Below are 13,043 nucleotides of genomic sequence, written 5' to 3' on the forward strand. Positions count from 1 at the left end.
GAGTCCCCTCAAACTAAGCAATCACAATTAGCCACAAAATCATGCAGAAAAATCCTAGAGAACTCAGAACTCCCTATACAGCAAGATCTAGCGCTTCTAAATAGATTTAAATCCAGATCATCCTTATGGAATATCTCCTAAGAACAGTAAGGCTTCGACTCGAAGATAGCTACGGGCTGCAAGTCGGCATATGAACCTATACTTGGTGGACGACCCCAACAAGAAGATGGATAGATTCAACCTCCCGAGGAATCTCTGGACAACTTTGCACCGCATCAGGACAAGTGTTGGTATGTGCAAGACACTGATGAATTGGTGCCTGTCGGACAACCTTGAGTATGAGTGCGGGGAAATCCAAGAAATGAATAATTTACATGTGCTTGAAGTGCATCAGTGTGATCTATGTAACTCAGTATAGAGGTATTAGAATATTTTAGTTAATACATTATGTGATGAAAGCCTTTGTAAAAGCCGAAGAAGTAAATAAATTAATAAAGTGTAACACACAGGACGAACCCTTGACAGAACCCTCACCTTCTGCCTATCCTAAAGAAAGCTGCATCAGACCGATGTATATCATTATTGCATCTCTCCACAGTCCGTTACACCTATAAAACATTAATACAATCCATCCTAACTATTGCACAGCGTCAGCTGGACTTCTACAACACCAGAACTACACTACTGGCCATTAAAATTGCTACACCAAGAAGAAATGCAGATGATAAATGGGTATTCACTGAACAAATATATTATACTAGAACTGACATGTGATTACATTTTCACGCAATTTGTGTGCATAGATCCTGAGAAATCAATACCCAGAACAACCACCTCTGGCCGTAATAACGGCCTTGATACGCCTGGGCATTGAGTCAAACAGAGCTTGTATGGCGTGTACAGGTACAGCTGCCCATGCAGCTTCAACACGATACCACAATTCATCAAGAGTAGTGACTGGCGTATTGTGACGAGCCAGTTGCTCGGCCACAATTGACCAGACGTTTTCAATTAGTGAGAGATCTCGAGAATGTGCTGGCCAGGATAGCAGTCGAACATTTTCTGTATCCAGAAAGGCCTGCACAGGAACTGTAGCATGCGGTCGTGCATTATCCTGCTGAAATGTAGGGCTTCGCAGGGATCGAATGAAGGGTAGAGCCACGGGTCGTAACGCATATGAAATGTAACGTCCACTGTTCAAAGTGCCGTCAATGCGAACAAGAGGTGACCGAGACGTGTAACCAATGGCAGCCCATACCATCAGGCCGGGTGATACGCCAGTATGGCGATGACGAATACACGCTTCCAACATGCGTTCACAGCGATGTCGCCAAACACGGATGCGACCATCATGATGCTGTAAACAGAATCTGGATTCATCAGAAAAAATGACGTTTTGCCATTGGTGCACCCAGGTTCGTCGTTGAGTACACTATCGCAGGCGCTCCTGTCTGTGATGCAGCATCAAGGGTAACCGCAGCCATGGTCTCCGAGCTGATAGTCCATGCTGCTGCAAACGTCGTCGAACTGATCGCGCAGATGGTTGTCTTGCAAACGTCTCCATCTGTTGACTCAGGGATAGAGACGTGGCTGCACGATCCGTTACAGGCATGCGGATAAGATGCCTGTCATCTCGACTGCTAGTGATACGAGGCCGTTGGGATCCAGCACGGCGTTCCTATTCCATATTCTGCTAACAGTGATTGGATCTCGACCAACGCGAGCAGCAATGTCGTGATACGATAAACCGCAATCGCGATAGGCTACAACCCGACCTTTATCAAAGTCGGAAACGTGATGGTACGCATTCCTCCTCCTTGCACGAGGCATCACAACAACGTTTCACCAGGCAACGCCTGTCAACTGCTGTTTGTGTATGAGAAATTGGTTGGAAACTTTCCTCATGTCAGCACGTAGTAGGTGTCACCACCGGCGCCGACCTTGTACAATGCTCTGAAAAGCTAATGATTTGCATATCACAGCATCTTCTTCCTGTCGGTTAAATTTCGCGTCTGTAGCACGCCATCTTCGTGGTGTAGCAATTTTAATGGCCAGTATTGTATAAAGTCTCTAAGAAGTCTCGAAAGTCTATTTTCCCACATCTGATTACTTTCTAGCCCAGTGCAAATCACATGCTGAATGTCTAAGTCAGGTAAGGCCAAGAATTCTGCACACGTGCAGAGCCCTTTCATTTGTGTGGAGTTCTGTCACCTGAGTGCACACTTCCCCCACTACTATGCCATGCTGTCTGAGATGGAAGAGGGAGAGGGGGAAACTGGAGCTTTCCACAATTTTAAGTATTATTTAATTATTTTTGACTTGCTGAAGATCTAATAAAAATTATACCTGGTGCAATCCATCGGCATACAGACAGACGCAGAGAATTTCGCCTATTTACACCAGTTAGCTTGCCATGCATCAGAAATAACTTATGTCTCACCATACGTCTTACAGTGGGCGGTGAACAGTAACGTCCACTTTAAATGCGAGGTCTCCCACCTGTTCCAGACGTTATATTGATCAATCCCCGTCGAAATTCAACAAATGCAGGTCTTAATTCTAAATATCGTTCCAGGAATGCCCCTTGACTTATCAATGTATTTTGCGGTAATGTGTAACGCCTCCATACTTTTCATTCATTTCCATCAAAAACTGTTGCAATTGACTGTATAATAATGCATATATCTTCAAAATTTACTCCTATCACCAATTCTCTTACGTGCTTCATGCCTCCAAATTTAGCACAAAGTGCTTCTTGATGTACAAAACAATGAATCCCGTACGAACTGTCTGTCGATCATTGTAATATTTTGCTCTTTAGTTATCAACTAAATATTTAACATCTTTCTGCATGGTTTCGTTATGCAATTCCACGGCAAGTTTGCGATAAGCTTCGATTATGCGACTGAATGTTACATACAGAGAATTATAATTGTGACGACAGGTCCCTAGACTCTTACTTTTTGTGTAAATAGTCACTGGACCTGCAAAATTACGTTATACCATCAACAAATAGGGAAGGATAAACAGCGCTGAAAAAGTTGGAAATTTGTGGTAAGGTCTTATGGGACCAAACTGCAGAGGTCATCGGTCCCTAAGCCTACACACTACTTAAACTTACGCTATGGACAACACACACACCCATGTCCGAGGGAGGACTCGAGCCTCCGACCCTCCGATGGGGGGGGGGGGGGGGGGGGGGGAGCCGCATGGACCGTGACAAGGCGCCCTAGTCACGCGGCTACCCCGTGCGGCAAAACAGCACTGATACCAAGATTCTGCCGAACTGTAAAAAGTTGTGCCCACCAGAAAATGCGGCATCAAATTCCGCAAGAAACAATGTCGCATCGCACTGCTAAATGGAACGTCGCGCTGTACCGAGCAGTTCCGAGAAGGACCGAGTACGGTCGAGACGTATCAAGTAGTGCCGAGGTAGGCCGGGCCTCAGATTTCACGCGTGCAGTACTCTGTACACACTTGCTGTTTTTTTAGGCCGTGGGCGACACGAGGCTACAGCTCCTTTCTCTTCAGCCATACTGAAAATATGCATTTTACGATATCGTTTCTTCTTAATCTCCGATCCCGGTAATCAGCAGGGCCTGCACCGAATACGTCCAACTACTCACCCCTGGCAGCACACCCCTTATCCGCGTGCAGAAGTAGGGCATGAAATAAGTGTAAATTAAATTCTGAGATAGCTAACATTGTGTAGCCTCTCCCTCACGTCGTTTCTGTGTTAAATCTCAGTTTGACAGTCTCTGAACTTCAACAGAAAATGTATTTAACTATACCTTTCGATAGCCTACCATAACTACAGTGTGTACTATTATGGTCACCGCTGAATAGTTCAGAAGCAGTATGTAGCTGAATCACAACAAGAAATTCTTGTGGCCAAATTACTAGAAAAAATGATGTTGTAAGCATGGTAATCCCCATGATACACCCCGACAGATGGTACAGTCCAATCGAGGTGTGTTACAGGGGTCAATTGTTATTCGCATGAGTACCTGGTTTATCAGAGGATTGCCTGAAGATCATGCATTGTAACGCCAAAATCAATAGCAAATAAAGCAAGATCTTTCAATACAACTGAATGATTCATTCATGGTCCAGCAATATACAGTAAGAAATGGCGTCCCCACGTCGATCTGAAGTTACATATACGAAGAATAGCGACTCAGTAAGAAAACAAAGAAGTTTCTACTCAGGGTTTGTTGAACTATATTAAAAATGCAAGTAATGTTCATCATTATAGAAACACCACTCTGTTGTACATAATCTTGGTGACATCTGGAAATCTGGCTCCAAGTGGTCAGTGGCAGACCCGAAACCTACCATTACCATCCGCTTGTACTCTCTGAAATCATCATACGTGGGAGACAAGCTACCTTTTCCCAGTTGTCGTCTAGGAAGCAAAAAAGATTAGTAATTAATGTCCAACAGGCATCGAGCTCTCTAGAACCGAAGCACAAGTTCGTATCAGGCAACGAGGTAGATAAAGTCGACCTTGTCCTTAAAAGAAACTGTGCCCCCATTCGGCTTGATCGATTTCGGGAAACTATGTTAAAACTGAGTAGAGTTTGGAGGACAGGGTTTTGAATAGCTACTCTTCCACAGCGTGGAGCCTAGTGTCTTAATCATTGAGCTTTGTTCCTCGGTGCTAGGTTCCGATGACGTGCTGTTGCTTCAGGGATTCTCTTCAGGCCTTCTTCTTACATATTCCGCAAAATCAAATATCACTGCCCTCATCACATCCATATGTTTCTCGTGTGACGACTACAGTTCATCAAAGTTACACTGTTTTGGCAGCAAGAGATGAAGTCGCTATTCTCTTGACACGAGATCTATTGAAGATCCAACAACTTTCAATTTAGAATATGTTATGTAACTTTCTCTGAATGTCGTTCTGTGGATAGCCTCGAAGAAGCCTCATTGCACAGTCGTTATCAAATTAGAAGACGTTACACAGTACACGCCGGAGTCTAACTCGAAGGAGTAAGTGAAGGATAACGCCCTACCTATTAACAAATGTTTGACTCGATACTAACATGTCGTGACTACATGTAAACACATTTCTCCCTAACGAGTTATAGCTCTTGGGTATATATGAATATTTGAAAGGTCAATTAGTTTCTCATTTAAGTTATATTCTAAGGTTGCGAGACTTTGATTCGGCACTTTCTCGTACGCAGACGATGTGCCGTAGAGCGTATAAAGGAAAGAGAGGCTGATAAACAATAAAGTTAGAGTAGTAGAGGGAAACGTTAATCACTTTTCCGGCGAGGAATTTTTTCATGAAGACTTCTTTCCGGACTTAAAAGATGAATCCACACACACAAGATCACTGATTGTAAAGGTGTTATAGATTCCACCAGCGTGTTCTATTGGTATGAGTTTGGCCTTTCACCTTTCCATAAATGATCTATCAAAATCCATGCGTCAACTGTCTATGAATAATAGAGCACACCATGGGGAACAACTTCTGTTAGAGACAAAATGTTCGCTGGCGCTTCCCGGCAACATTAGGCGCCTTTAAATGATTGGTTATGTCCTTGAGAGGCGGCAGGACATGGGCACTTTGTGGCATTTGTATGTAATGTGCGTCGCCTATAATCCAGTCACTTGCCCAACATCAAAAAGGATGGGCCGCTCTTGTAAAATATCTTTCTCGACTTAGAGACATTCATCCTTAAGGTTTTATTGTTGCAAACCACTATGGAGATGCAGCGCAGCTGGTTAGTAGACGCAGCTAGTTCCATTTAATCTCGTCGTCCCAGGGCCGACAAATTCAATAACGTGTCAGCTAACATTTTTGTCTCTAACAAAAGTTGTTGCACCTGACGTGATCCATCGCCTCTGTGAAAATATGGCTAATTCAACCAATATCAAGACTGTTGTAATACGGTACGTCTTCCGAAGCCTGAAGAACAGTTTTTGACTTACTCTTAAAATAATAGACACTGAGACATTAACTATCGCTCATATACGCTCTAATTATAAGACAAAGCAAGAAAGAAACGCACTACGAAAAACTTATCTGAATGGCCCGGAAGTCGGTAACTATGGTTTACATGTACAGACAAACAAGAGACTACAATTTCTGGAAAAATTGGATGATTCATTTAAGAGAAACAGCTTCACTAATTGAGCAAGTCAATAACGCTTTGGTCCACCTCTGCCTCTTATACAAGCAATTATTCTTCTACATCTGAATCTACTCGTACATCTACGTGATTACTCTGCTATTCACAATAAAGTGTCTGGCAGAGGGTTCAATGAACCACCTTCAAGCTGTCTCTCTACCATTCCACACTCGAACGGCGCGCGGGAGAAACGAGCACTTAAATTTTTCTGTACGAGCACTGATTTCTCTTATTTTATGGCAATGATCATTTCTCTCTATGTAGGCAAGTGTCAACAGAATGATTTCGCTATCGGAGGAGAAAACTGGTGATTGAAATTTCATGAGAAGATACCGTCGCCACGAAAAACGTCTTTGTTTCAATGATTGCCACTCCAATTCACGTATCATGTCTGTGGCACTATCTCCCCTATTTCGCGATGATACAAAAGACTGCCTTCTTTGAACTTTTTCGATGTCATCCGTCAGCCCCACCTGATGCGGATCCCACACCGCACAGCGATACTCCAGAATAGGGCGGACATGCGTGGTGTAAGCAGCCTGTTTAGTAGATGCGTTGCAGAAATTTAGCGGATTTCTTTTAGTACTCACGTGAATAACGTCACAGTTTTCCTTATTCAGGGTCAATTGCCACTTTTTACACCAAACATATATCTAATCTACATCATTTTTCAATTTGTTTTGGCCATCTGATGACTTTACAAAACGCTAAATGACGGCATCTTATGGAAACAATCTAAGAGGGCTACTCAGATTGTCTGCTATGTCGTTAATATAGAACAGGAACAAAAGAGGGCCTATAACACTTCCTTGGGGAACGCCGGATGTTACTTCTGTTTTACTCGATGACTTTCCGTCTATTACTACGAACTGTGACCTTTCTGGCAGGAAAACACGAATCCAGTCGCACAACTGAGGCGATATTCCATAGGCACACAATTTGATTAGAAGACGCTTGTGAGGACCGGTGTCGAAAGCCTTTTGGAAATCTAAAAATATGGAATCAATTTGACATCCCCTGTCGATAGCACTCGTTACTTCATGAGTATAAAGAGATAGTTGTGTTTCACAAGAACGACATTTTCTGAATCCGTGCTGACTATGTGTCAATAAATGGTTTTGTTCGAGGTAATTTATAATGTTCTAACACAGTATATATTCCAAAATCCTACTGCAAATCGACGTTAGAGATACGGGCCTGTAATTCAGCGGATTACTCCTACTTCCCTTTTTGGGTATTGGTGTGACTTGAGCAATTTTCCAGTTTTTAGGTACGGATCTTTCTGTGAGCGAGAGGGGTTGTATATAATTGCTAAATATGGAGCTACTGTATCAGCATGCTCTGAGACGAACCTGATTGGTATACAATCTGGACCGGAGGCCTTGCTTTTATTAAGTGATTTATGCTACCTTGCGACACCGAGGATATCTACTTCTATGTTTCTCATCTTGGCAGTTGTTCTTGATTGGAATTCAAGAATATTTACTTCGTCTTCTTTGGTGTAGGAGTTTCGGAAAACCGTGTTTAATAACTCTGCTTTACCGGCACTGTCATCATTGACTTCACCGTTGTTGTCACGCGATGAAGATATTGATTGCGTCTTGCCACTGGTGTGCTTTATGTATGAGCAGAATGTCTTTAGGTTTTCTGGCAGATTCCTAGACAGAGTTTCGATGTGGAAATTATTAAAAGCATCTCGCATTGAAGCACGCGCTATATTTCGAACTTCGACACAACTTTGACTATCTTTGGGATTTTGCGTTCTTTTAAATTTGGCATGCTTTTTTTTTTTGTTGCTTCTGCAACAGCGATCGACCCGTCTTGAGTACCATGGGGGATCACTACCACCACTTGTTATTCGGCTTGATATTGACTGATGTATTTCAGATTCTTAGGATTGCAATGAAGAGTAACAAATTGGGGAGTCGAATATCGTTGTATCGCTGTGCTGTAAGGGAGACGCGGATGTCAACCAAATGGGTCCTGCTATGAAATGAAATGACACCCCAGACTATCACTGCTAGTTGTTGGGCTGTGTGGCGGTTGACAGTCGGGTTGGTATCCCACCGCTATCTGGGACGTCTCCAGACACGTCTTCGGCCTGAAATCCCATTGGATGGAGTAGAATTGTCTTCAGTAATCCGTCCCGCTTCGAACTGAGCCTTGATAAATAGCACCCTTATCGCACTACAGTACGTCCAGGATTTCCGTCGCCTTATATGGGAAGCTTTCCTGGGCGTCAGTACACGGCGTGAGTTTCTGCTGCTAGTTGTCATGCTTGCCAAACCCTGCCTTTGTCAAGAAGGTTGCCGGGTCTCGCCCCATTTGAGAACGTTTGGAGCCTTATGGACATGGCCCATCACCCAGCTCGGGATTTTGTCGATCTAACGCGCCAGTTGGACAGAATTATACGGGATACCCGTCACAAGGCCATCCAACAATCGTTAATCAGTGCTAAGCCGAATATATGCTTGCTTAATGACTAGAGATGGACCAAGGCGTTACTGATTTTCCTAATTTGTAGAGCACTTTCTCTTCAATAAATCATTCAGTTTTTGTGAAATCGTAATAATTTCATTGTCTGTACATGTACTTCACGTCTACCGAGGTTCTATCACGTTCGGATAATTCCTGCGTCGTGCATCCTTTGTTTGGCGTACAGAGTCTGGAGTTTGTGAACCACTCAGGAATTGGAATTCGTTTAAGTGGGTTTGCAGTATCGGGATTAGCAGCTATATTTAAGGTAAACTGAGCTGTGGATGGAGTGTTTACCTGAAGGTCCGCGCTGCACTCCTCCCATGCTTTGCCCAAGTGCGTCTCCGCGAGTTCCAGGTCCCACAGGTACTGGACGTACCTGCAACACCAATAGGCAAACGCTAAGGCAGCACTGCCGAATCAGAGATGCTTATAGATTTACTGAAGCAAATTAATATGCAGAGTGACCATAACTTATTGGACGAGTTAACAAGGCTATATTTTCATCAACAGAAAACAAATATACACAATCCTCGAAAGATCTGAAATGAAATGTTGAATTACTGAAGTTACTATTTAATCATCTATTCCGCCTAGTGGTAAACTTGCGTTTTAGTTGAAGAGAATAGCGGCCCTTCCAACGCGTAGCAAGCATAGCTCGCTGAGCCTGAATGCACGTCAAGATTGTCACTATTCGAAGAATATACTGAAGAACGAAAGAAACTGGTACATCTGCCTGTTATCGTGTACGGTCCCCGCGAGCACACAGAAGTGGAGCAACACGACGTGTAAACGACTTGACTGATGTCTGAAGTAGTGCTAGAGGGAACTGACACCATGAATGCTGCAGGGCTGTCCATAAATACGTAAGAGTACGAAAAGCACGTTGCAAGGCATCGCAGATATGCTCAACAATGTTCATGTCTGGGGAGTTCGATGGCCAACGGAAGTGTTTAAACTCGGAAGAGTGCTTCTGGAGCCACTCTGTATCAATTCTGGACCTGTGAGGTGTCGCGTTGTCCTGCTGGAATTGCCCAAGTCCGTTTGAATAAACAATGGAAGGTGATCAGACAGGAAGCTTACTTACGTGTCGCCTGTCAGAGTCGTATGTAGACGAATCAGTGGTCCCATATCAATCCAACTGCACCCGTCCCACACGTCCCACTCACACCATTACAGAACCTCCTCCAGCTTGAACAGTCACCTATTAACATGCAGGGTGCATGGATTCATACCCATACACGTCCATCCACTCGACACAATTTGAAATGAGACTTGTCCGACCAGGCAACATGTTCCCAGTCATCAACAGTCCAATGTCGGTGTCGATGGGCCGAGGCGAGGAGTAAAGCTTTGTGTCGTGCAGTCATCAAGGGTACTCGAGTGGGCCTTTGGCTCCGAAAGCCCATATCAATAATATTTCTTTGAATGGTTCGCAGGCTGACACTTGTTGATGGCCCAGCATTGAAATCTGCAGCAATTTGCGGAAGGGTTGCATTTCTGTCACGTTGAACGATTCTCTTCAGTCGCCGTTGGTCCCGTTCTTGCAGGAACTTTTTCCAGCAGCAGCGACGTCGGTGATTTGATATTTTACCAGATTCCTGATATTCACGGTACATCCTAATAGCGTGAGTGCTGTGGTATATGATCTTGCAGATTAAATCCTTATAAATGATAAAACGATATTTCTTTTAGCTGGAGAAGGTAAGAGAAACGATCTTTGAATACCAGGACACGACAAGCCCCGCCTAAGAACAAGCAGTATATGACAATGCCAAGGTATTCTGTTTCGAAATATGTGAATGTGGCTCTCTTTTTCACGCAAAAATCTTCACAATAAAAATATAAGTAGACATTTTTGTACATTGCTCAATGTCATAATTCTTGGAGGAGTAGGAGGAATAAAACGCGTTTCAAACAAGACGACATTTGTATGAAAATATCGAGACTACCGAAATAGATATTACGCACGTCGAAGTGCACAACATCTGCTGTGCACAACAAGTTGGCTGCACCACTCACCGGATCCCCAGTATGGGGGTTAAGAAAAATATCTACTTCTAAGGACGTTGTCTGATTCAAGGAAATCCTTTAGCGAAAGTACTGATTACGTCACAGCAAAACTGTTTGAGTGGGCTTGGTGAGATTCGGCATCTTGCATGACGTCAAAATTAAATTTCTTGAAGCTTCAAAAAAGGTTCAAATGGCTCTGAGCACTATGGGACTTAACTTCTGAGGTCATCAGTCCCCTAGAACTTAGAACTACTTAAACCTAACTAACCTAAGGACATCACACACATCCATGCCCGAGGCAGGATTCGAACCTGCGACCGTAGCGGTCGCGCGGTTCGAGACTGAAGCGCCTAGAACGCTCGGCCAGTCCTGCCGGCTCTTAAAGCTTCATTTCTCTCATAATTACGAGATACATAGTAAAATGGGCAAATTAATCTTACTAAATCGTCCCGCACTCTTCCTATATAATCCGTTTTGTACTCAGAAATTCCTCATATTTCTTGTTAAAATGCATTTAATATCCTAACGTAAACATAAAGTGAAATTGTTTTAATGTGACATGTGGTAACATGTATGGCATATAGGAAAGCTCCTTATTCTTTTGCATGAAAATCTTCCATGTCAGTCTCGATTCCTTATGATAATCGAAAGAGGCACCGGTACGACTGCGCTGGAGTTTGCGAAGTTCATCGACGCATGTCCGCTATGTACGGATAGCAGTACATGTTCCGAACGTGCGTGCACGAGTGCCAGAGGAGATTTCGAGAATGGTGCACATCACCGCAAGACAATCTGCACCCATCGATCCATCATCCGTTATGTGATGGATCAGATTGCTGGAGTTATCCGGGGAGATCGACGAATCACGGACGAAATTCGTGTTCAGGTCGGCTTTAGCCGTGGCACCGAGCGTGCCATCATCAAAGACCACTTGCATTACTGCAGAATTTGTGCGCAGTGGGCGCCGCATCACCTGAAGGAGGAATGAAAGATGGACAGAATGGCTACAAGTCTCAGTCGTCTGTAATCACGAGAAGGAGCATGCGTCTCTGTACTGTATCGCCACAGCGGACGAAACGTGGTACCACCATTTCGAGTTCGATGGCAAATGGGAAACTCATCACTGGGAATATCCCACATATCCCCCGCCAGAGACATCCAAACTGTTCACACAAGTTCCTATAAGGACATGATAACCGTCTTCTTCATCTACAGGTGCCCTCCGCTCGTCGAGTTCCTCGAACGTGGAACCACAATCAATGAGCAGAGCTATGAAGACACCTCGCAGAAACTACAACACACCATAAAGTCAAAACTCCCAGAAATGCTGTCAGACAGAATCATCCTGTTGCACAATAATACACGCCTCCACACGGCTTATCGAACGAAGTAAAAAACTTCACCAATTTTATTGGGAACCACTGAAACATCCTCCGTACAGCGCGGATCTGTCACCGTGTGATATGATTTTCTTATCTTTGACGACCTGAAGGAAGACATGCATGGACGTCGATTTCAGTCAGACGAGGAAGTGCAAGAGTCGGTGCATTTGCGAAACCGTCAGGGGCCGACCGCGTTTTACGAAACAGGAACTGATCCTCTCATCACCCGATGGGATGAATGTCTTACCGCTTTTGGTGATTACTTTTGAATGAAACCATTGAATTGTCCTGTTGTGGCGGGGGTTTATTTTTCATTTGACTGCACCGGAAGAGCCAAAGAAGCTGGAACACCTGCCAAATATCGTGTAGAGCCCCCGCGAGCACGCAGAAGTGCCGCAGCACGACGTGGAATGGACTCGACTAACGTCTGAACTAGTGCTGGAGGGAACTGACACCATGAATCTGCCACGACTGTCCCTAAATCCGTAAGAGTACGAGGGGTTGGAGATCTCTTCTGAACAGCACATTGTAAGGCATCCTAGATATGTTCAATAATGTTCATATCTGGAGAGTTTGGTGGCCAGCGGAAGTGTTTAAGCTCAGAAGAGTGTTCCTCGAGCCACTCTATACCAAATATGGACGTGTGGGATCTCGCATTGTTCTGCTGGAATTGCCCAAGTCCGTCGGAATGCACAATGGACACGAATGGATAATGTGGTGTCACCGCCAGACACCACACTTGCTAGGTGGTAGCCTTTAAATCGGCTGCGGTCCGTTAGTATACGTCGGACCCGCGTGTCGCCACTATCAGTGATTGCAGACAGAGCGCCGCAGGTCTAGAGAGACTTCCTAGCACTCGCCCCAGTTGTACAACCGACTTTGCTAGCGATGGTTCACTGACAAAATACGCTCTCATTTGCCGAGACGATAGTTAGCATAGCCTTCAGCTATGTCATTTGCTACGACCTAGCAAGGCGCCAGTACCAGCTACTATTGATACTGTAATAATGTACCGTCAAGACCGACGCTC

General features: G+C 44.3%; 1 protein-coding gene across 1 annotated transcript in view; it reads right to left on the reverse strand.

Annotated features, from left to right (window-relative positions):
- Window positions 1–13,043, reverse strand: part of LOC124595178 (aquaporin-11) — a 244,824-nt gene that overhangs the window by 50,306 nt on the left and 181,475 nt on the right. The window contains exon 4 of the mRNA XM_047133791.1: window positions 8,916–8,997. Within this exon, the coding sequence (XP_046989747.1) occupies window positions 8,916–8,997 (82 nt within the window). The remainder of the gene's footprint in view (window positions 1–8,915; window positions 8,998–13,043) is intronic.

Source organism: Schistocerca americana, chromosome 2 (assembly GCF_021461395.2).
Source record: "Schistocerca americana isolate TAMUIC-IGC-003095 chromosome 2, iqSchAmer2.1, whole genome shotgun sequence".
Taxonomy (NCBI): domain Eukaryota; kingdom Metazoa; phylum Arthropoda; class Insecta; order Orthoptera; family Acrididae; genus Schistocerca; species Schistocerca americana.